Source organism: Rattus norvegicus, chromosome 4 (assembly GCF_021556685.1).
Source record: "Rattus norvegicus strain SHRSP/BbbUtx chromosome 4, alternate assembly SHRSP_T2T, whole genome shotgun sequence".
Lineage (NCBI taxonomy): Eukaryota > Metazoa > Chordata > Mammalia > Rodentia > Muridae > Rattus > Rattus norvegicus.
The window spans coordinates 151029236-151049589 of NC_141537.1; the positions used below are offsets into that span (position 1 = coordinate 151029236).

A 20354-nucleotide genomic window follows, 5' to 3' on the forward strand; every position below is an offset into this window, starting at 1 on the left:
CTGAAGCCTAGACAGTGAGACAGAGCGGGCCTGGGTGGCTCTGGATCTCACCTGACGGGGCTGCGGCCTGGGCTGATGGCTGTGATGACTGGGTTCTGCATGTACCAGAAGGTGAGGTTTCCGTGCACGCAGCCCCGGCTCTCGAAGCGCACACACACAGGCACTGGAGAGGGCAGGGTACCCCTTGGCACAGTGCAGGTGATGCTGGTGGCAGTGCGCCTGTTCGGGATGAGCAGGTGACATGAGTGTGACCCTTCATGGCAGGTGCCTTGGTCTCGTGTTCTCCCATTCTGTTCAATTTCTCCTTCCCGTTGCCCCGTGCCGGCTTGGGTTCTCCTTCCCATTGCCCCGTGCCGGCTTGGGTCATGCCCAGCTCCTTCCTTCCCACACCCACCCAAGACAAGAAGGGACAGAGCAAGGCATGCTCAGCTGAGACCTCTGGGGTGTCACCCACTCCACGGCTGAGAGGCTGTGGGGTCGGCTTACGTAAGATCCGTGCAGGGGTCCGTGTCGTTCACCAGGACCTGGAGCATGGAGCCCACGTTGAGGTCACTGCCGTGAATGGTGATTCTTGTGCCCCCTGCCTTTGGGCCCATGGAAGGCTCCAGTGAGTGGACCCTGGGCAGCTGTGGAGAAGGAAAGGATCAGGCTCTGGCTACAGGCATGTGGGGACTGTGCTGGACGGTGAGTGGTGATGGCCTACTTACCACATAGGAGAACTGTTCCCGAGACCTGCCTTCCTTGGAGACATTCACCGTTACCACGTCTGAGAAAGCCCCTGGGGCGGGCCCTGTGGCACACACGATCCTGAGGGCGGGCAGGCACATGGGCAGAAGGTGAGCCTGTATCTATCTGCCCATGGCCTCTGCCTCCCATTACCACTGGGGTCAGGATGCCAAACCAACAATGTTCTCTGTAGACGGTCACTGTGGGTTTGGCCAAGAGGGGCACGCCACTCTGCTGCTTCCTCCAGATCAGACGGTCTCTGACCACCAGGCAGTTTGCCCAGCTAGCCTGGCTGGCCACCTGATGCCCTTATCTGCAAGCCTGGCCCGGAGCCTTCCAACAGGAAACCCAGCTAATTACCTTCTTCCAGACATCCCCTTTTGGGTACAGCTGTTGTACCCTGACCTTTATACCACATCAGCTCCCCCGACCCCCCACTCCAGACTTTACTAGTAGCAAATGATTTTCATCAAAGCTAGGCTTATATGGCAGGAGGCACAGCCCTGAGGGCTTCCTGGAGGAGGCAACAGAGAGCTGGCAGGATAAAGGAGTGGCCCAGGCAGAGACTGGGGGAGGCCCAGTCACAGCCTGGTGGGTGGGGGGACAGGGTTTGGGGGAAGGATTAGGTTGGCCATGCCCGACGACACTCACTCCTCTGAAACCGTGTATCTGTCAGCCAGGGGTTCACAGGCCACATTGCCAATCCACACGCCATGTGCCACGTCACTGAGCCTACGGCCCAGGTTCTTGCCGCGGATGGTCAGCAAGGTCCCACCGTTCAAGGGGCCACTCAGAGGCTCAATCTGCCAGGGGGACCAAGGCAAGTGAAGGTCTGAAGCTGGGTGTCTCTCTCACTGTCACATGTGCCCAAGGAGGTGGGGTTACACAGACCCTCTGCTTGGACATGGAGGCTCAGAGTGTTCAGAGGCCTGGGGCAACTGGTGGCCGGGCTGCACGGGTCCCAAGGCTGATGATGTCATGTGGTTCCTGGTGGCCACGCCTGACCACAGAATTCAGCATCTAAGCCAGAAGCTGATTGGGCCAAGGTGTGGCCCAGGCTAAACCAATCAAAATCCTTCTCTGAGATTTTTTTTTTTCTCCCTAACTAAATCAGGCTGCTGAGTTGCGGGAATCCTCAACTGTCACCAGGTCAGAGGTTTCCTGAGTGGCTATGAAATATCAATGGGTAGAAGCCCCAGCTTCCTCTTCCTCTACCTCCACCTCCACATGTCTGTGCCCCATTAAGACAATAGTCCTGGGAGGTAACCTACGAGCCAAGAATGCTGTGTGAGCCTGGCATGTTGTGTGCTTACCGCTCGGATTTCAGGAGCTGGGCAGGTGCCAGAGAGTGGCTGCAGGGGCCCTCTCAGACGACAGCCATCATTCCAAACACAGAGGTGACCCAGGTCCTCACGGCCCAGGCACTGGGAACAGTCGGGGCTGCCCATAGCACAATTGTAGACCACAACTGTGGACACAGGACAGCAAGGTGAGCCCGAGGCGAGGCAACTCTGGGGTCAGCACCATAAGGTTCTTGTCAGCTCCTACCTATGTTGGCCTGTGTCTAGCCCCCAGCTTCATCAACACTCCTTCTCCTCATGGGGACTCTGTGTGGAGGAATTACTGACTCCCCCATTTTATGGACATGATTTATAGGTTCACTTAGTCCTGATCAATCTTGTGGTAAAGACCTGTGGCCTCACTTGACTCAGGGACAACAGGATTCAGAGAGGAAGGTAAGCTTGTGGAGGTTACAATAGTCATTGGTGTGAGCTGACCACAGCAGAGGGGCTGGCCTGAATGTCTCAGTGATTGCTGTCCACCTATGGGGTATAGTGTCTGTGGCTGCCAGTGAGCCCCCAAAGGCTGGGCCTCTCCCACTGGCCACGGGATAGATGGGACACTCACCTGTCATGGGGTTAGGACTATCTAGGAATCGGTCAGGTGGCCCCTTCAGCTTCAGGCTCAGTGGAAACACCTGGCTCTTCTGGGTTGTATGCAGCTGCAAAATGAAGAAGGGCAACACCTGAGAGACAGGTGGGGTCTGTCTTTTGAGGGGGCAAGGGTGTCACCAAGATGGATGAGAGCAGAGGGAGGGGACCAAAAGGCAGAAGCAGACAAGGTGAGGAGGAGAAGGAGAAAGAAGAGGAGAAAGGAGGCCGAGTGGGTTTCTCCTGCCCTGCTGGGCCATGCCACTTACCACCACTTGGTTGCAGCGGACCAGCGAGTCATTCGCCCACACAGCCTCAAAGTTCTCTTCCAGCCCAAAGCTGCACTGGAGGGAGGTGCCCTGCAGACACAGGGCAGAGGAGCCTTACTCACAGCGTACCTCCATCAAAACACGGCAGCCTCTAGGCTGACAGGTGGGCTAGGACTCCACCAGGCTTTTGCTGCCAGGATCTCTTTCCTGGCCATCATGCCAGGGACTAAAAAGATACCAGGAACCCTAGCAGCCTCGGTAGAGCTGGCCAAGAACCTCATGGATGTTGAGCCTGGAGTTGCCTCATCTCAGGCTCACTGTGCTGTCCTGTGTCCACAGTTGTGGTCTATAGCTGTGCTATGGGCAGCGCTGACTGTTCCCAGTGCCTGGGCTGTGAGGACCTCTGTGTTTGGAATGATGGCTCTGAGAGGCGTCTGACAGCCTCCCAACCACTACTAGTGGCCTAAACCAGTTCCTGATGCCCCAGCTCCAGGAGACTTTGCCAGACCCTTGGGCTGAGTCCCTGGTCTCTGCCCTGCAGTGGTAAACCCTAGGCACCCCATCAATCTCCATGTGGCACGTGCCAGGCCTCTGCCTTGGTGGGTCTCCTTTTTACCACCAATGAGAATCACTACAGGGTCCAAAATCCAGCTGCAGAGCCCCTGGATTCCCAAGACCTCCTTGGATCAGGATACCTCACACCCGCTCCTGCCCCCAGAGGTGAGGGGATGAGCTGAGTGACCTATTCTACCCCCAAAGCCCGTCCTGCCCTGCCCTGTGCTGCTGGTCAAATGTCCTATTTGCTGGCTTAGACGGTTCGCACCTATCCCTTTGCCCACGTCAAGATCCCAGCTGATGCGGGCCCTTTATATACCTAAGACCAGCAGAAGTTGGCGGAAAGCTTGGGTTCAACCTCACATAAGCCAGCTTTAAATCCCACCTTTACTTGTTCACTGTGTGACCTCATGCGGATATGGGACTAGGTCTTCTGGACAAAGTAAACACGCTCTATTTTAGAGGCTTACACACGCAGGTGTCTAATGTGTGCTTGCAGGAAGTGCTCAATAAATGTTAACACATTAAGCTAGGCCTAATTCTTCAGTCGCATCTTGCTCCCTCAAGAGTCATATCAATAAATAGTTACTGAGTGATAAACTTGGGTTTCATGTGTCAAACTGAGCCCCAGCGGCCATGCGCCAGTACTTCCTGTTTATGCCCCTGCTGTTGGCAGATGTGACACCCTGAGAAAAAAGCAGGTCAACCTCTTCTTCCTGGGGTCCTAGCCGGAAGCTAACACAGGAAAGAGAACTGCTGACAGAGCCAAATGCTGGTTCTGTTTCCAGTGAGCAGAGTTGGAGGTGGGTCCCGTCCCCGAGCGCATGGCAGAGAAGCCTATAGTGGGGCTGCCCCAGTCCTGACCCAGGTGACTTAGAAGCATGGTCAGGGTGAGGTGAGCAGGTGGACAGCACTGGAGGTGGGGTAGCATGGAGGGCGGGTAGTCCTGTGTCTGGTAAAGCAGAGAATGAACCAGGAGTGCCACACAGCTGGAGAGAATCAGCCACATTGGGGCTGCAGCCTCCCCGCCCTGCTCCTGTGACCCAGCAGGCCTTGGAGGATAGACTTTTTGGTGGAAGGCAGCTCCACCCTGGCTCTCCAGAGCCCCTACCCCATAGAGGCTCCCTGACACATCCCAGATGCCTGGCACGTGGCCCCCACGTGTGACAACCGTCACGGGCCTCAACTCCCGTGTGGCAGTGACAGATGGCATGTCCCAGGAATTAGGAAAGCTGGCATCCTTCCAAAACTCATCAACCCCCTCTCTGCCACACTCCTCTGGGGTGGGGGTGGCAGGGATGGCCACATCCCCTTCCCCGGTCATACTTCCTCCCTCAGTGTCTGTCCCCTCTAGACCATGGGAATTAGGGGCATGGCCTCTTCTGGTCATTTCTGGGAAAGACATGGCACCTTGAACTGGGGCCAGTGTGCTCCACAGAGCTTGGAGCACCCAGGGTCTCGCTCGGCCTGGGCAGAGCAGGCAGAGCTCACGTGGACCTCATCTACCCATGGACTTCGGGGCTAGGCAGGGGGCTGGGCCACTATGTCAGAGAGCCTCCGGGGCAGGAGGACTGGGGCCTGGGCCAGGGTTCCTTTGGCAGCTGTTGGCTGCCTGCTGTCCCCCATCAGCCTTGCGTTCCTGCTCCAAGTCTTACACAGCTGGAATGGGGCTCAGAGAAAAAAAAAACTGGGCCACCATTATGGACTCTGGGATAGTCTGAAACTCACAAAGACCCCACTCAGTCTCTACTTACATGGAAGAAGGCGGCCTTAGTCAGAGGCACCAGGATGTCTTGCGAGCCACCCGTGGGCACAGGTGCCAGGGGCGAGGGCACGATCTGGGGACAGTCCTGGGGGCTCTGCAGACCAAACACAGGAGGGGGTCAAATAGGATGTTTCAGAGCCACCATCCCTGACAGACAGTCCTGCCTCCCCAGGGTGCCATAGTCTCCATAGCAATGCCTACGGCCCCACTTTCTAGGTGAGGAAGCAGAGGTAAAATGTTCCATCTAGGCGGAGTTTTCCTGCTACATGAGTGCCTGGGTATTGTGGGGTGGGGAAGCTCTTGATGGCTGGGATCTTTGGGACTTGGCCTTTCAGGACACAACACTAAGCCCGATCTGGGCTAAAAAGTACCGCTGTAGCTCTCAGAGACTATACCGTACTGTACAGAAGAAACCACACGGGGCAGGGGCGGAGAAGGTGAGGAGACAGTGAGGGCTGTGGCTGTGCTTCCTCCACATTCCTCAGCAGGACACTGGGGACCATATCTGTGCTGGAGCTTTGAAGTCCTACCTATTGGTGACTCAATATCTGACCTACAGGGTCAAGAGGTCACAGGAACCAGGGGCAGCCATGCACCCCAAGGTCACTCTAGCCAGGGGTCTCCTGGTCACATCTGCCAGGGCAAGAAAGAATTAGGGTAGGGACACCTGTATTACATGAGGTCACCCTCTGGGACAAGGACACTTCTCCTAGGGTACTGGTTTTCCTCTGTTCTCCCCCTTGCCCTCTCTCTTTGGAGACAGTCTCAGTATGTTGTTCAGACAGGCTGGCCTTCAGTACTGGGTTCACACATGTGGACCACCACTGCCATTGGTCACTCTAGCTTCCACCCACCATGTGCTTGCCACAAATTCGCCTTTTCCTGCTTCAGCCTCCCTGGTGCTGAGATTACAGATAAGTAGTCATGGGACATTTCATATTACTATTAGCTCCTAATCACACAGGGGACAATCCCCTTAAGGGGGACCCAAAACAAGCTAGACCAGTGAAGAGCCTGTCGAGAAGCTCCTCGAACCACTGTTGAACTCCTGGATCCAGTGGAGCCTGAGGGTGAGTTCAGCAGCACAAGCTGATTAACTCCAAAGACCAGAAGCCAGGCTGGGCTCTTCCCTTGTGGGCTTCCCTTTCCTGTTCCCACCCAGGCCATCAGACAGCTTCTGGGCCTCACATGGTTTTCCCCATTCGCTGACCTGATCTGCAGGCTTGGGAAACTGTGTATAAGGTTACATGTAGGACAGGGATGAGTGGACAGGAGGGGGAGAGGTCAGGAGCCACCATCACGCAGGTGTGCAGAGCCTGCTCTAGTTCACATGGGTGGCACAGACCTCTCCTTGGCTAGCTGGAACTGCCAGGAAGAAAGCTAGGTGGCTAGAACCCAAACAGGCTCTCAAAAAAAATGGAGCCTCGGGAGTGCCCAGAACTCCTACAGTGTCACCAAGCTCAAGAGGGCAAGCACTGGCACCCCAAGCCAACAAGTATCAATAGACCCAGTGACCGGGGCCCCCTGGCCTGCTGCCACTTGCTGTGGTCCAGCCCACAGTTCATGATGGCTGTCAATACCCATCAAACCACTCAGCCACTGGCTCCAACACTGTGCCTCCTGGTGGTTTGGAACGCACCAGGCTCTGATCCAGTTACCACTTCCCATCCTGCTTCCAAAACTTGACATCACGCTGGCCCAGGAACACTTTCCTCTCAGAGGTAACACTGGCCCTGGAACCCCTGGCACCTTGCTGCCTCTTCTCACCCCAACCCTGAAGCCAGCCCTAGCAGCTTCCCTGTGGGAGCCACTGGGATCTTACGCACACACGTGGCTGCAAGCACAACCTTCAGGACCTCCCATCCAGGAGCCAGGGGTCCCGGAGGACATACAGACCCTCTTTGCCTGCCGTCTGCCTGGGAGGCCTGGCGCCTCCACAGCTAACGGGCACTTAATTAAATGCCAAGTCGAGCACTGGTTCAGAGTCTTACTCAGGCCTTGGTGAAGCTGCCTCTTCTCCTGCCAGATTATGGTAATGCTCTACGACAGCCCCTCTGGGGCCCGGCCCACTTCTGCCCTAAGGGAGAGGAGCTGCAGACCTGGGGAGAGCAGGCTGACAGCCAGCACCACACACACCTCCCAGCTTTTGGGCTCCTGTGCAGGTGTCAAGATCCCACACAAAATCCTTTTTAAGAGAGGTCTCTCCTGGTCACCCATACACGGTAGCCATAGCTTCTAAAATCATCTATGTGCCAAGTATAGGGTTGGTGCCTCCTGGAGTAATTCCAGATCTCTACTCTAGCCCTTGCTGTGGGCTTCACTTTACAGAGGGAGAAAGACACAGAAAGACACAGTAGCTTGCCTGGGAGCACACAGCCACAGGTCAAAGCTAAGACCTTGGGCCTGTGGTAGGAAAGACAGAACTACATCTGACTGCCTTTCCCCAGTGTTTAGCACAGACTCAAGTATACAAGCACTTGGTGAGTGTTGGTGAACTGTAAGGAGGCCCCTGGTCCTTTGTGGTTGGCATGTACAAGGCAGATGCAATGGACACTTCTGGATTTCAGCAGTCACCAAGTCCCTGCCGAGTATGCAGCTTGGGGTTGTAGATAAGAACATGACATAACCCAGACACCCCCAACCCCTGAGCCACAGGGATGGTGAGCCTAGACTCACTATATCCCAACAGCCAGAGCCTCTCTCAGTATGGCCCTAGGTCACTTCTGGGCCTGTCAGTGAGAACCCCTGTTCTGTGGGCACTCTGTAAGCCAGGTGTGGTTTCTGCATGCTGTCTCAGGCTGGCTTAAGGGTCAGCACCCTCAGGTGCTGACCTATCAGGGTCTGGGAATTTCATGTGTGGCCCTTTCAGGGAGGGAGGAGCCTTTCAGGGTCGAGGTGACACATCATGGGAACAGAGGCTGGGGTCTTAGTACCCAACTCTGTCTTTCAAAGAAAGGCAGAGGGATTTGGGTTCAAGGCCCAAGCCTACTGCCTCCCAGGTAGATGGCTTTCTTTGAACAAGCCACCTCCTCTCAAAGCCATCGGAACAAAGGCCTCAAGTGTCCAAGACACATGTTCCACCCTTAGCATCCACCGTGGGTGAAGGCAGCTACCGCACAGCCTCAGTCTGGCTCAGGCTTTCTGGAAGTAGCTGTAACCCTCAAGTGTCACCTCCATGAACTGGAGAGAAACCCAGAGAGATTCCAAGGCAGGGGAGGGAAGGAGGTAACCCGCTTGTCCAGCCACAGGGGATTGGTTGAACATGCTGTGATGAGCACCCTGGCCCCGCCCCCGCCCGAGGGTGGGGGGGTGTTAGTACAATGCCAGAGACAACAGTAACTTTAAAAACAAGAGAAGTGGGTATTAAAGCTGTGGGTGGGGGGCTGGGGATTTAGCTCAGTGGTAGAGCGCTTGCCTAGGAAGCGCAAGGCCCTGGGTTCGGTCCCCAGCTCCGAAATAAAGAACCAAAAAAAAAAAAAAAAGCTGTGGGTGGGGGGGTATGCCCGAGACAAGGCTTACCGTAGGGTTTGGTGAGTCCTGGCACCGAGACTGGTTGGAGACACAGGAGTGCAGCTGGATGCACCAGGAGCAAGGCCACTGTGTCGACAGGCAGCTGGTACAGCTGGAAGACAAAGGAGCCCCTCAGATCTCTGCTTGCCCACCCTTAGTTGGGCCCCAGAAAGATGATCCTAGAGCCTTGGAGAAAGGGGACAGATGGTAGTGAGCTCCCCACTAACGAGAGGTATGCAAGGGACAGACAGGTGAACTCTTAGTTCCCTCTGCCTCTGCCAGTCAGGTGTCAGTTTGAAGGGCCTGGCTGGTCAAAGCTTGCTATGGGCAAAGGAAGGATGTGGGATCCTGTCTGTTATGTGTTCCATAGTCTGAAGCTGTTCTCTAATCTGGGGCCTGTTCCCCCTCCCGCCACCCACTCACGCTGTATGGGGGTAGACTTGTCCAATCCGGCTGCAGTCGTAGATGGTGAAATTGGCTGAGACAATGTTGTGTCCTTTGACCCTGACAGACATCTCAACAGTCACGTGGTCTGGAAAGTAACCAGAGGTACAAGAGTCTTCATCTACACATGACACTGGCGGGGTCCCACCGTTGGGCTGGCACCGTAGCCAGACACTCACCCTGGCCAGCAGGAAAGGGTGGGAACTGGGCCCTGGGCAGGAGGTTGCAATAGGCAATCTGATGACCATAGGCAGGGCCGGGTACTCGGGCCACTGTTCGAACGCCATTTCCGTAGTCACAAGCCATCTCCATACCGCTGAGGCTGGGTAGGCTTCCTGAGATCTGTAAGATCATACCCTGGGGGAGAGATGCCCTCAGGTGAGGCCCGGATCAGGCCCCTTACAGATCCCACTGCAAAAGAGCATCTGTCGATCCTGCCTGAGTGTCTCTGAGAAAGCTGTTTGTCTTCAGGGAATTCAAGGCTGTTTACTCGTAAGACACCCTGGGGCTTTAGTTTTTCTATTTTAGCTCATCTCAGAGGTCACAAAGTCTCTGTCAAACCAGGTGTTGAGACACAGTCTGCAATTCCAGCGCTTGGGAAGCTGGTGGGGGGGGGGGGTTGCCACAAGTTCAAGGCTGGACTGGGTTATGGTGTCTCAAAAACAGAAGGTCTCTGCAGCACGTGGTTGCTATGACCTCATTCTCCACCCCCAGACACATGGACCTCCCTTCCACCCTTGGGCCCTTGGACTGGAGTTTCCTATAAAGCTGTTCTCCTTCATTCTCACTCCATGCCCTCTCCCAGAACAAGGCCGGTCTGCGCCATTTCCCTGCCTACCCTTGTGCCCCGCCCTGCTCTATTCTGTGTGCAGTGCCACCTCTACATTTTACCTGTCTTATTCTCCCCCTCCAAGAGCACGTCAGCTCCTCCCAGGCCAAGGGTTGGTCTCCAGAGTACGCACACGCATGGCTCACAGTAAGTGCTCAGTACGATGCAAATGGACAAGGAGATGAATGACTGCCTACCCCCAGGCTACCCAGGGGTGAGGCCAGAGCATGACTGATATGTGATCTGCTGGAGTAGACCGGCAGGACCACTGGAACCCCTCGGGGTGACATAGGAGGGCCTTGTCCTTAGAGGAGTCAGTGAGGAGGGAGCTGGGAGGGATCCAGGCTGCTGGGCCACCCACCATGCTGCGGGCAGGCATGGTTCTCCTGACACTAGCCACCACCCCTGTCTGTCCCGTATCAGGGCTAAGTGATGGCCGCTAACACTCCCAGGAGGAAGACAAGAAGGGTGTGTTCTCTATCTGGGTGTCTCCAGTCAGTACATTCAGAGACTGCCCCTTAAATGCCAGCAGTCCTCTGTGCACTGCTAAGTACTCAGGTTGCATGGTCCTAACTGTTGACTAGTCCCGCAAGAGTCCATGGCAGAATGTTGAAGAAGTGGCCCAGCCATGGAGATGGTGCCTGGCCTCTGCTGTGGCCCCCAGGCTTTATGCTGGTGTGGCTGCACTCACCGTGTAGTCCCGGTGCACATCAATCTCAGACGGCAGTACTGTCATGGCAGGGCAGCGGCTGGGGCCCTCACTGGCACTGGTCCAGAAATGTGGCAGGCTGGAGTTGGCACAATCCTGCTTGAATGTGCACCTGCAGGCACCATGGGGTTAGGTCCTAGGCCAGGGCCACTACCCGCTGGCCCTCCCTGCCCTGCCATCACCTTAGGGCCTCACCGGGTCTCCAGAGTGCACCAGCCACAGTAGGCATCGGCCGCGCCCACACAGTCCCCGCAGGTGGAGTGTACCTCACACGCCGCCACCTTCACTCGGGCCATCTGCAGGCAGAGGGAGCCCAGCTGAGCAAGGGTGCCACCCTCTCTTGTAAGGCTAGGGTAGCTAGGTCTGGAGGGTATGTGGGGAAAACGTAGCCTTGAAGCATCACGTCCCAGACATGAGTCAGCAAAGACGGAGGTGGGGAAGGAGGGTCAGCATGTGCAAACGATGGCTGGCCACAGTTCCTTACCTGGTGGGATGTCATCAGGTACAGGTAACCAGGATCCATGGGGTCAAACTGCATGACATGGTGCACGGGCTCCCCGTAGGCCACAGTCAGCACCCGCCGGCTTACTACCTGCATGCTCTCATTCAGGCTGATCTGTAGAAGGAAAGGCCATCACCTACTGGTGCCCAGGACTGCCACCCACAAGGTCAGGCTGCTCCAGGATTGGGGTCTCCTCTCCCATCCTGCTCAGATGGTCCAGGGTGAAAGGGAAAACGGGGCTCCTAGGTGGACTTACTCTCATTCTCACTGACTCAACAGCGCCCCCACCAGGAACTCCGTTCCTGCTTGACTCCAACATTTCCCCCAGGTATCTGTGTGGGCTGTAGCCAAGCCATTCATTCTCTGGGAGGCTGCTGGTTGTCATGGCTACTAGCAAGGCTTGGATTCTGTTTCTGACATGCACTCATGTACAATCCAAATGAGTTGTTTCCCACCCTGAGCCTCAGTTTCCCTAGTAAATAAGAGTCAGGATGAGCATAGTCCCGCAGAACTGTGGGGATAAGAGAGATGGCAAGCAGCAGTCCTGGGCAAGGGCCCAGGCCCCTCTGCGTGGCTCTCCAAGGTCTGTGTTCTCCTCTGTCTCCGCAGGCTGGGTGTCCAAGTATCCAAGATGTTAATCAGGGGATAAAAGTTGGCGGTCTAAACACCTTTGAGGCCGCCCACTCACCTTCCTCTGGGTTTCTAAAACCTGCAGAGGTTCCCTACCAGAAGAAACTGGCTGTGGCATTCGATGCCTTGATGATCTACCTAGCCACACCCCTAGCCACACCTCTAGCCACACCCCTACCTCGCTCTCACTTTACTCCCACTGTCTATACATTACACGCCTTGCCCATCCAGGCCTGCCTCACGTTTGATACACATCTTCCTGACAGTACCACTATCCTTTTTATTCTGGGGTGTACCAGGTCAACGCTGTGCCCTCCCCAAGTCCTTCCTGGCTCAGGCTTGCCCTCTGAGATGTTGCCAGGAAGCCTCTTGGGATGCTAGCAGGGGCTCACACTACACCCGCCTACCCCAGACGCCAAACAGATGCCAAGTCATATCCACTTCCTCAGTGTCCACTGAGTCCTGGGGCCCCAGCTGAGGGTTAAGATAGACGTTCCAAATAGAGAGAGGGCTGGCAGGAGAGACACCAACCTGCTCATCGCTAAGGCCCTGTATTCGACCCCAAGCATGGCACACAGAAATCAACTGAAGGTGAAAAGCAACGACCCCATTTCTAGCTATCTGGTCACTCTGGGGGTAGTCGCCTCTCACAGAGGACCTCGGCGGCCTGCTTCTGTGGAATAGAATCCTTGGCTTGATGTGAGAGCTAAAGAACTAGGTGAAGCCTGTGAAGTACCCTGAGACACTGTGTAAACAGTAGGTGCCTAATGGCTGCAACTTTATGGGTAGAAGGGGAGAGGGCTCTGACCACAGTGCTGCTCTGCTCATTCCCTCACTGGACAGGGAGACAAGCTATGTCCTCAGGTCACACGTCGTCGAGTAGTAACACTTAAAGGCAGAAACCAGTCATCTGACCACACAGCCGAACCCTGGTGAGCTGAAGCTGAGTAACCGGCAGGCAGGCGTGGGGCCCTGTGCTCTCCCTAGGCACCACAGGTAGTTCCAGACCTGTGGGGCCCAAGCCCCACCCCACCCCGACCCAGGCAGCTGCCAAAGGGAATTAAATTATGGACTCTTGAGTCAATTAGGCTGGGCCTGGCTGGAAGACTGACTTTCCCCACAGAGAAGTGGAGAGGTGGTGGACAGGGGTGTTCAGTCTGCTCTGAGGTAAGAGGAGAAGCTCCTTGCCCTCCCTTAGCTCTGGGACTTGCAAGGTGATAGACCTCATGGTTAATCCAAACACTGGACCCCTGAGGTGATAGCCAGCAGGGCTGTTGTGTCCCTCATTGAAGTCCCCCAACAACTGCAGCCAGAAGGGAAACAGAGGCCCTGAGGGAGCAAGTACACAGCAAAGGTGAAGACGCTGTCTGCGGAGCCCCAGGCTGGGAGATGCCGAAAGCAGAGGCAGACATCACTCAGGCCACTTCCTTCCCTCGTCACAAGCCACTGGGGAGGCCTAGAGGGAAAACTGAAGAAGGCAGAGTGACTCTGGCCCTCTGTGGCCCACCCCAGGGAGCTCCAGTCCCGCATGCTTACCTTGAGGAGCCTCCCCGTGGCAGTGCCCAGAAAGACAGCTGTGTAGTTGTTAGCATTGGCCACAGCCACGGCCGTGAGCCCTGGAGCACGGAACACCGGCGATGCCCTCAGTGGCTGCAGGATGGTCAGTGGGTGCTGAAGGTGGGCTGCTCCACAGTCCAGCTGCTCCGGCTGCAGCTGTGGGGACAAGGCAGCTCTAGAACCTTCTCTGGCTCCCTGCCTGTCCACACAGGCGGATCTCAGCTCTCAGACCCTGCTTGAACACCCCTGCTCCCAGCGGAGGCCCGGCTAAATAGATCTCCAGATGCTACTCGGGTCAAGCCTTGACCTTGGATGACACAGCTACTCCTAGGAGATGGCTGGTGTTTAAGATGTATGGGGACAAGACTGGGTGTGGGGGGGGGATGGAGGGAGGGAGAAAGGGATGAAGGGAGGAAGGAAGGCAAGACATGCTGGCCAAGGGTCTGGCCAGTTTGGCTTTTTTTTTTTTTTTTTTTTTTTTTTGGTTCTTTTTTTTTTTTTTTCGGAGCTGGGGATCGAACCCAGGGCCTTGCGCTTCCTAGGTAAGCGCTCTACCACTGAGCTAAATCCCCAGCCCCCAGTTTGGCTTTTAAGAGACTAAACGTACAGGGGTACACACTTTTAGGCCCAGACACTGAGGAAGCTGAGACAGGAGAGTCACCTGACCCTGGGAATTTCAACCCAGCCTGAGCAATACAGCACAGACACATACCTGGTCACATCATTCCTCCTGGCCAGACACAGCAGAGAGGCCAGAAGAGCCCATATTTGGTCACTGAGGTCATTCTTGTCTTAGTTCACTACTGAAGTGACACCCAAGAGGTGTCCCACCTACCTCTACTGTGTTTCCCCACCAGTTCTAGCATCTGTTCCTGTCCCCTAGTTTCTTGGGACCATTTTGGAGTAGGGCAAACCTCCCACCCAGATACAGGTTGGAGCTGAGGTGCCCTGAGCTAAAACCAATGGGCAGATTGTGTCCTAGAGGATTGCTGTGGGTGACCCCGGCACGTCACTTTGCTTTTCTGAGTCTGTTTACTTAGCTGTAAAATGGACATATGCACATACTTCTCCTTGGTGAGTTGAGACAAGCTCAGTGGTAGACTGAGTTTGCAGAGGTCAAGGTCTTCAGCTGGTGCTGGGACAGACTTAGCAGACACTACCGGGTCTCAGCTATGACTGGTGCTAATCCAGTAACAGAATGGATTTGAAGGCTCAGTCGGTAAAGTACTTGTCATACAAGCATGATGACCAGAGTTAGAAAGCCAGATACAGTGCTGCACTGGCGGGATCCCGGTGCAGCAGGGGCAGACGGGTGGGTTCCCAGGGAACTACGAGCCAGCCATCATGGCTGCTTGGTCAGTTCCAAGCTAGTAGGAGAGAGAAGACCTGGGTGGGTAGAGAGATTGGGAAGATCTGGGAGGAATTGGGGAAGGGAAAGAGTATGATCAAAATATTTTGTATGGCATTAATGTAAATAAAAACTAAAAGTAAAAACTAAAAAATGAATTAAAATAAAAAGAAAGGTAAATGGGGATGGGGGTGCTGGGGACTAATGACCTGAGTGTGTCTGTGGACTCCAAAAAGGCCAGTGCACATCTGTGACCCCAGCACTCTTCTGGAGCGATGGTAGGCAGAGACAGGAGACTCATCCCAACTTCACATAAGCAAGCAAAGAGTCACTGCCTCAAGTGGAAGGTGAGAATGGTCTCCTGAAAGTTGTCCTCTGACCTCCAGACACAATGCTCCTACATGGGTGGAGTCTGAGGTACTGTGATGGAGTTAATGGCAGAACATTTGCCCCACACACAGAAGCTGCCTACTCCTAAGCTTGTGGCCTCGGTCACCTCAGTGGGGCTTCTCTGACGGCAGCTCTCAGCTCCCTTAGGTTTCCATTCTAGCCATCTAACGTGTATCTACCTCACAAGCTGGTCCTGTCTCAGGGCCAGCATCTCTGCTCCGGTCGCTGTCTATCAGGTTGTGGCACAGCAGTGCCTGACCAGAACATATCCCAAGTCCTCTGGGGGATGTCAGAAAACACAGGGACCAACTCCTATATACACAGTTTGGTATGTATCTCCCTATAAGTTTATCAGTCGTCTCTGTAGGAGACGCAGTAATGGAACAATCGCAAGATACCACAACGGAGCGCAGTAAGTGTGGGCTCTGCTTCACAATCTCACTGACCACAGACCCTGGCAGCTTCAAGTCAAGAATTTCCACTCTTTCTCCCAAAGTAGGCGCATCATGACTTTTTGTGATATATTACATTGCCACCACCATGTATTTGCAATTTAAGAAAAATAAGGGCCGTGCAAACAAAACCCTGGCATTTGGGGACAGGAGATCAGTAACCATGACTACTGGGCAGCTACCAGGTGGGTAACTTAGGCAGGGTGGAAACGGTGGACGGAGCCCAGACTCAGATGCAGGGTAGGGATGGACGCCACAAGACTTCATCGTGGTACTCAGCACAGCAGGCCGTTTCAAGATTACGAATTGTTTATTTCTGGAATTTTCCATTTAATATTCTTAGACCTTGGCTGACCGAGAGAGAGTATGCGAGACTGTGCAAACAGAGTCACTGTACACTCTGATTCCTGACCTGAGCTTTGTCCTGGATGTGAGCTGAGGTGACCTTAGCCGTGGGTTCTGAGCTGACCCCAGGCTGGGCTCCTCCCCAGCTGTCCTGGGATACAAGGGCTACAGCTGTCCCATCCCACTGAGACCCTGGTCTTCCACCACTTACATAACTTTCACTGAATACAGATTACTTTGTTGCATCATTAAATAAGTTGGTTTTTAAATTAAAATTGTAAGCCCCTGCTGTGGGATGTGAGCTCTGGGAGACCCCCTGGGGTTGGCTCTGGGTTCTCTGCTGAGCCCTGCCTGGCTGTCCAGTCAGCGTGCGGGTCCTGGGAAAGGCAAAGCCAGTGGTAGGCTGGGTGATTTGTGGGCCACGATGAGAGGGGAGGCTATGGAAAGGCCGGGAACTGACTCCCGCAGCCCGCCCTGACGTTCACAAGCCATTAATTCTGTGCTGAAGGAATTTTCGAAAAAGCCTTTCCCCCAACCTTTTTTTTCTCTTATCCTAAAAATAAAATCTAAAAAAAAAAGCTTTTTTTTTTTCTTTTAAAGGAGAAGTGAGCAACAGGGGCTGGAATGATCTATGTGGAGGGAAGGGAGGCTGCCTGCCTGGGCTGGGAGCCCTCAGACTACAAGTGGCTCAAGCAGGAGCAGGGCTGGGACACCCACAGAGGCCCTGAGGGTGGCCTTGCAGAATTTAGTGATCAGGGGCATGGGCCCCACAGCCTGGAATTTCTCCCCTAGCACCTCATTCACTGAAGTGGCCCACACAGCCCCAGCCTATTCCTAGCTCACTGGGACACAGCACACCACTGTCCCGATCCCGAGACACGGCTGTACTGTCCTGTGTGCAGAGGGATTTCACCCTGCCCAATGCTCAGGTCCCCTCCATTCTGCCTGCTACCCCTACTTTAGGCCAACCACACGGTTTCTCTGCAGTTCTTGAAACATCCCACCCATGTCCCACACCACTCTCTTGGTCCTACCCTTAGCAGCCAGCACCTGGCCCCTCAGGCCACAACTCCACTATGCTTCCTCTCCTGGTAACCCAGCTCTCAAGGCTCTGGTCAATTAATATGCAACTCTTAAAAAAATAAGTCCAGGGACGAGAAGATGGCTCCATTGGACAAGTGCTTGCTCTGAAGGTATGAAGACCTGAGGTTAATCCCCGAAACCATGATTAGAGCAAACAAAAACCAGTGAGTTTGGTGGCACTGGCTTGGACTCCTGGAGGTGGCTGTGGCCTGGGGGTCCTTGCACTTCACTGGCCAGCGAGCCTGGCCTACTTTGAGAAGCCTGTGAGGAAGACACCCAAGGTTGTCCTCTGGCCACATGCAGGTGTACATACCCTATGCACTTCCCCACCCCCGGTCTCTCTGTCTGTCTCTGTGTGTGTGTGTGTGTGTGTGTGTGTGTGTGTGTGTGTGTGTGTGTGTGAGAGAGAGAGAGAGAGAGAGAGAGAGAGAGAGAGAGAGAGAGAGAGAGAGAGAGAGAGAGAGACAATACTGTCACGGCCAGCACTTCTATTTATTTGGGTGTATCATATGCATGATGGGTCCCTTTGGAATGCTCATGGGTGAATACTTACTAAAGAAGGGAAATTAATTTTGACTAAGGTGTAAAGATTATATTCAGCTGCTTCTTTTCTAAGCAGAGCGATGGAAAGCAATATTCAGCAACACAGCAATACAGGGGTGCTGGAAGAGCAAGAAAAGAATACAGTTCAAGGTCTACCTATTGTGTGGGTAGCACAGGGCAGGCAGGTGTTTGGGGCAAGACAAAAGCTAGCAGCTAGCTCTGTTTCCTGTAAGAGCCTCAGTTTATCACTCCCTGAAATGGGGTAGGTAATGGCCACTGATTTTAGCTCTTCCTTGAGAGCACACAGCCCCTCCCTATCGAGCCAGCTGCCTCCTGGGGCCCAGCTCAGTGCTGCCCACTCTCCATTAAAGGGCTGCCCTATTGATTTCACTCCTTCAGTAATTGCAGCTGAATACAGCTCTTCTCTCCCAGGAAGCCGGCTACAGGAGGGCTTACAGTATGCCTGTCATATCCTGCCCACAGACCCTGCCAGACCTCCACACCTCCACAGTAGGCACTCAGAGGAGGATGAGACACGGCAACCATGGTCACTGGGTTCCTACTGTGCAGTTGGCCCTGGCCTAGGGACACCTTCCTATCTGAGGCCCAGAATGGAAGGTTTGCAATTGTTCAGAAGTGTCACATAGCTGACTGTGGGGTGACAAAGGCTACTGAGCTCCCCTCTCAACCACCCTGACAGCAGCCAATGAGAGAGTTTCTTCTCTGCTGTTCTGGGGTGGAGTCTGTAAGACAGGGGATCTGTGAGAGCCACACCCCATCCCACTGGGAGCTTCTGCAGCTTAGCTGAGAGTCAGAGGGGGCCCAATACTGTGTGTATTGTGGTAGTGCGGGATGCCAGCAAAGGGGAGAGGGACATGGGGGAGGGCTGCCCTTCCTGCCTTCACAACTTAAGTCCTTTAAATTGAAAATTAGTTCAAATATGATGCTTATTAAAACACACACACACACACACACACACACACACACACACACACACACACACACACAGCTGCAGAGTAGGCCGTGACCTCTCTGCTGTTCAACAGCCTCCAGTCAGTATAAACATAAACCATCAAGGGCTTGCTAAAGTGACCCTGACCTGTGGCTGGTCTGAGATCTGTGTTCTGCCCCATGTGGGGCCACACCTCCTAGACTCCCAAGCTGTGAACTCAGTAGAAGGATAAGGACAGGGATCCAGGCTGGATGGGGCAGGGTTCTCATGGGGATGTGGGGGTGGCAGACCCAGGAGGAAAGGCAACCTCAGCAGGCAGCGGCTTCCTGCAGAGCCCAGGCAGTTGGGACCCTCTGCCCTTGGCGTTAATATTTGTCTCAGGAATAAAAGAAATTATCTGGAGCTTGCACGGATATCAGAAGCAGACTTCACCTCCAAGAAATCCACCCTTAAGCCCCACCCCACCCCCCTGCCCAGCTTCAGCCCATGCTGTCCTTCGGAAGATGGTGGATCCACATAAGCAGTGCTTCACTTGAGGGCAAACTGAGGCACAAAGATTCCTTAAACCTACTATGTATCAGCTCTGGCCAGGGGAGGAGATGACAGACTGTTCTGGAAGGTTCTCTTAGAGGAAACTGTTCTGGTCCAGAAGCCCATGCACCTCCCAAGGCCATCAAGATACTCCAGCAGCTGCCAGAGATACCCAGCACAGAGGTGGGCAGGGACTTCCTTAAGACATACAGCCCAGTCATTGGCTGGCTTCCTCAACTGGGACAGTAACAGCACCTGCCACACAGGACTACTAGAAGTGCTACTCGCAGCTGCTCAGTAAATGTTCCCAGGTGGCTTTGGGGGCAACAATAGGGTTGGGGTGCCCAAGAATGGGGAAGCCCTGCCGATGACCACTGGGCACCTACAGCAGTCAGAAGTCTGCATGGGTTCTTGGGCTAGCATCCTGCACAGTCCAGGTTCGGAAGCCTGAGTGGCTGCTGCCTGAACCCTGCATGGCTTATTCAGATGGTGACCACAGCCAGCCAGTCACCCAGCTCCCCCCTTCTCCAGGCTGTTTCTCATTCCCTAGCCTGGCCCAGTCCCCAGCAACCCCCCTCCAACTTGTCCCCAAGGAACACAGTGTGGTGTGGTCTAAGCAGCACTGTGTCTCTCCCCAGCCCAATGCCCTGCCCCCAGCTAGCTCCAGTAAGCAGGCCTCCTCCAGCTAGATGGCTTTCTGCTTCTCCTCACTGCAGGGGTCCAGCTGTGTCTCCTGGGCCGGGCACTACTGGTCCCTTGAGGGAACAGACTGAGTCTCACACCTCCTCTACAGCACAGCCTCCCTCCTCTCTGGCCTTCCATAGCTGTCCCTTGGGTACTGACACACTTGGGGGGTTCCTCGGCTCCAGGCAGGTCAGCTCCCCACAGCTGCTGCCATCACAGCTACTTGGAGCTAGAAAGCCCTTGAGTGCCAGCTGGAGAAACTGAGGCCCACGGCACTGCAGCATGGCTTGCAAACAAGGCTGAGATGACCCATTCAGGCAGTTAGCCAGCGCCCAGCACGGCTCCAGCCTGAGGCCTCCACTCAAGGTTACTACCTGCAGCTCTGTTATTTACTGATTGGGCCTAAAGTGCCTCTGTGATCGGCCCTCTGGGGCTGCCTAGACCTTGGACTAGAGCCGCAGGCAGGCTTCCTTCCTCCATCCTCCATCTTATGTGATTTATAGGGTTTTGGGCTGAGGATAGTGCATTGGGAGAGCAAAAGCCTGGCTGCCTGGGATCTTGGGGACATCACGCGTCAGCACCAGAAGAAGCCACTTCAG

At 54.7% G+C, this 20354-nt stretch overlaps 1 protein-coding gene across 2 annotated transcripts in view; it reads right to left on the reverse strand.

The window, feature by feature from the left end:
- The window catches only part of Plxnd1 (plexin D1), a 39961-nt gene that overhangs the window by 12395 nt on the left and 7212 nt on the right, over positions 1-20354 (reverse strand). For both annotated transcript variants that reach the window (XR_015685585.1, NM_001395052.2), the window contains 15 exon segments: positions 13407-13583; positions 11223-11354; positions 10934-11034; positions 10721-10850; positions 9380-9557; positions 9180-9288; positions 8766-8868; positions 5236-5340; positions 2927-3016; positions 2635-2728; positions 2040-2194; positions 1378-1529; positions 708-807; positions 487-626; positions 52-219 (listed from right to left, as the gene is read on the reverse strand). Coding sequence is in view for 1 of the 2 variants with exons in the window: in NM_001395052.2 (NP_001381981.2) it covers positions 52-219; positions 487-626; positions 708-807; positions 1378-1529; positions 2040-2194; positions 2635-2728; positions 2927-3016; positions 5236-5340; positions 8766-8868; positions 9180-9288; positions 9380-9557; positions 10721-10850; positions 10934-11034; positions 11223-11354; positions 13407-13583 (1934 nt within the window). In the remaining variant the exon portion in view is untranslated.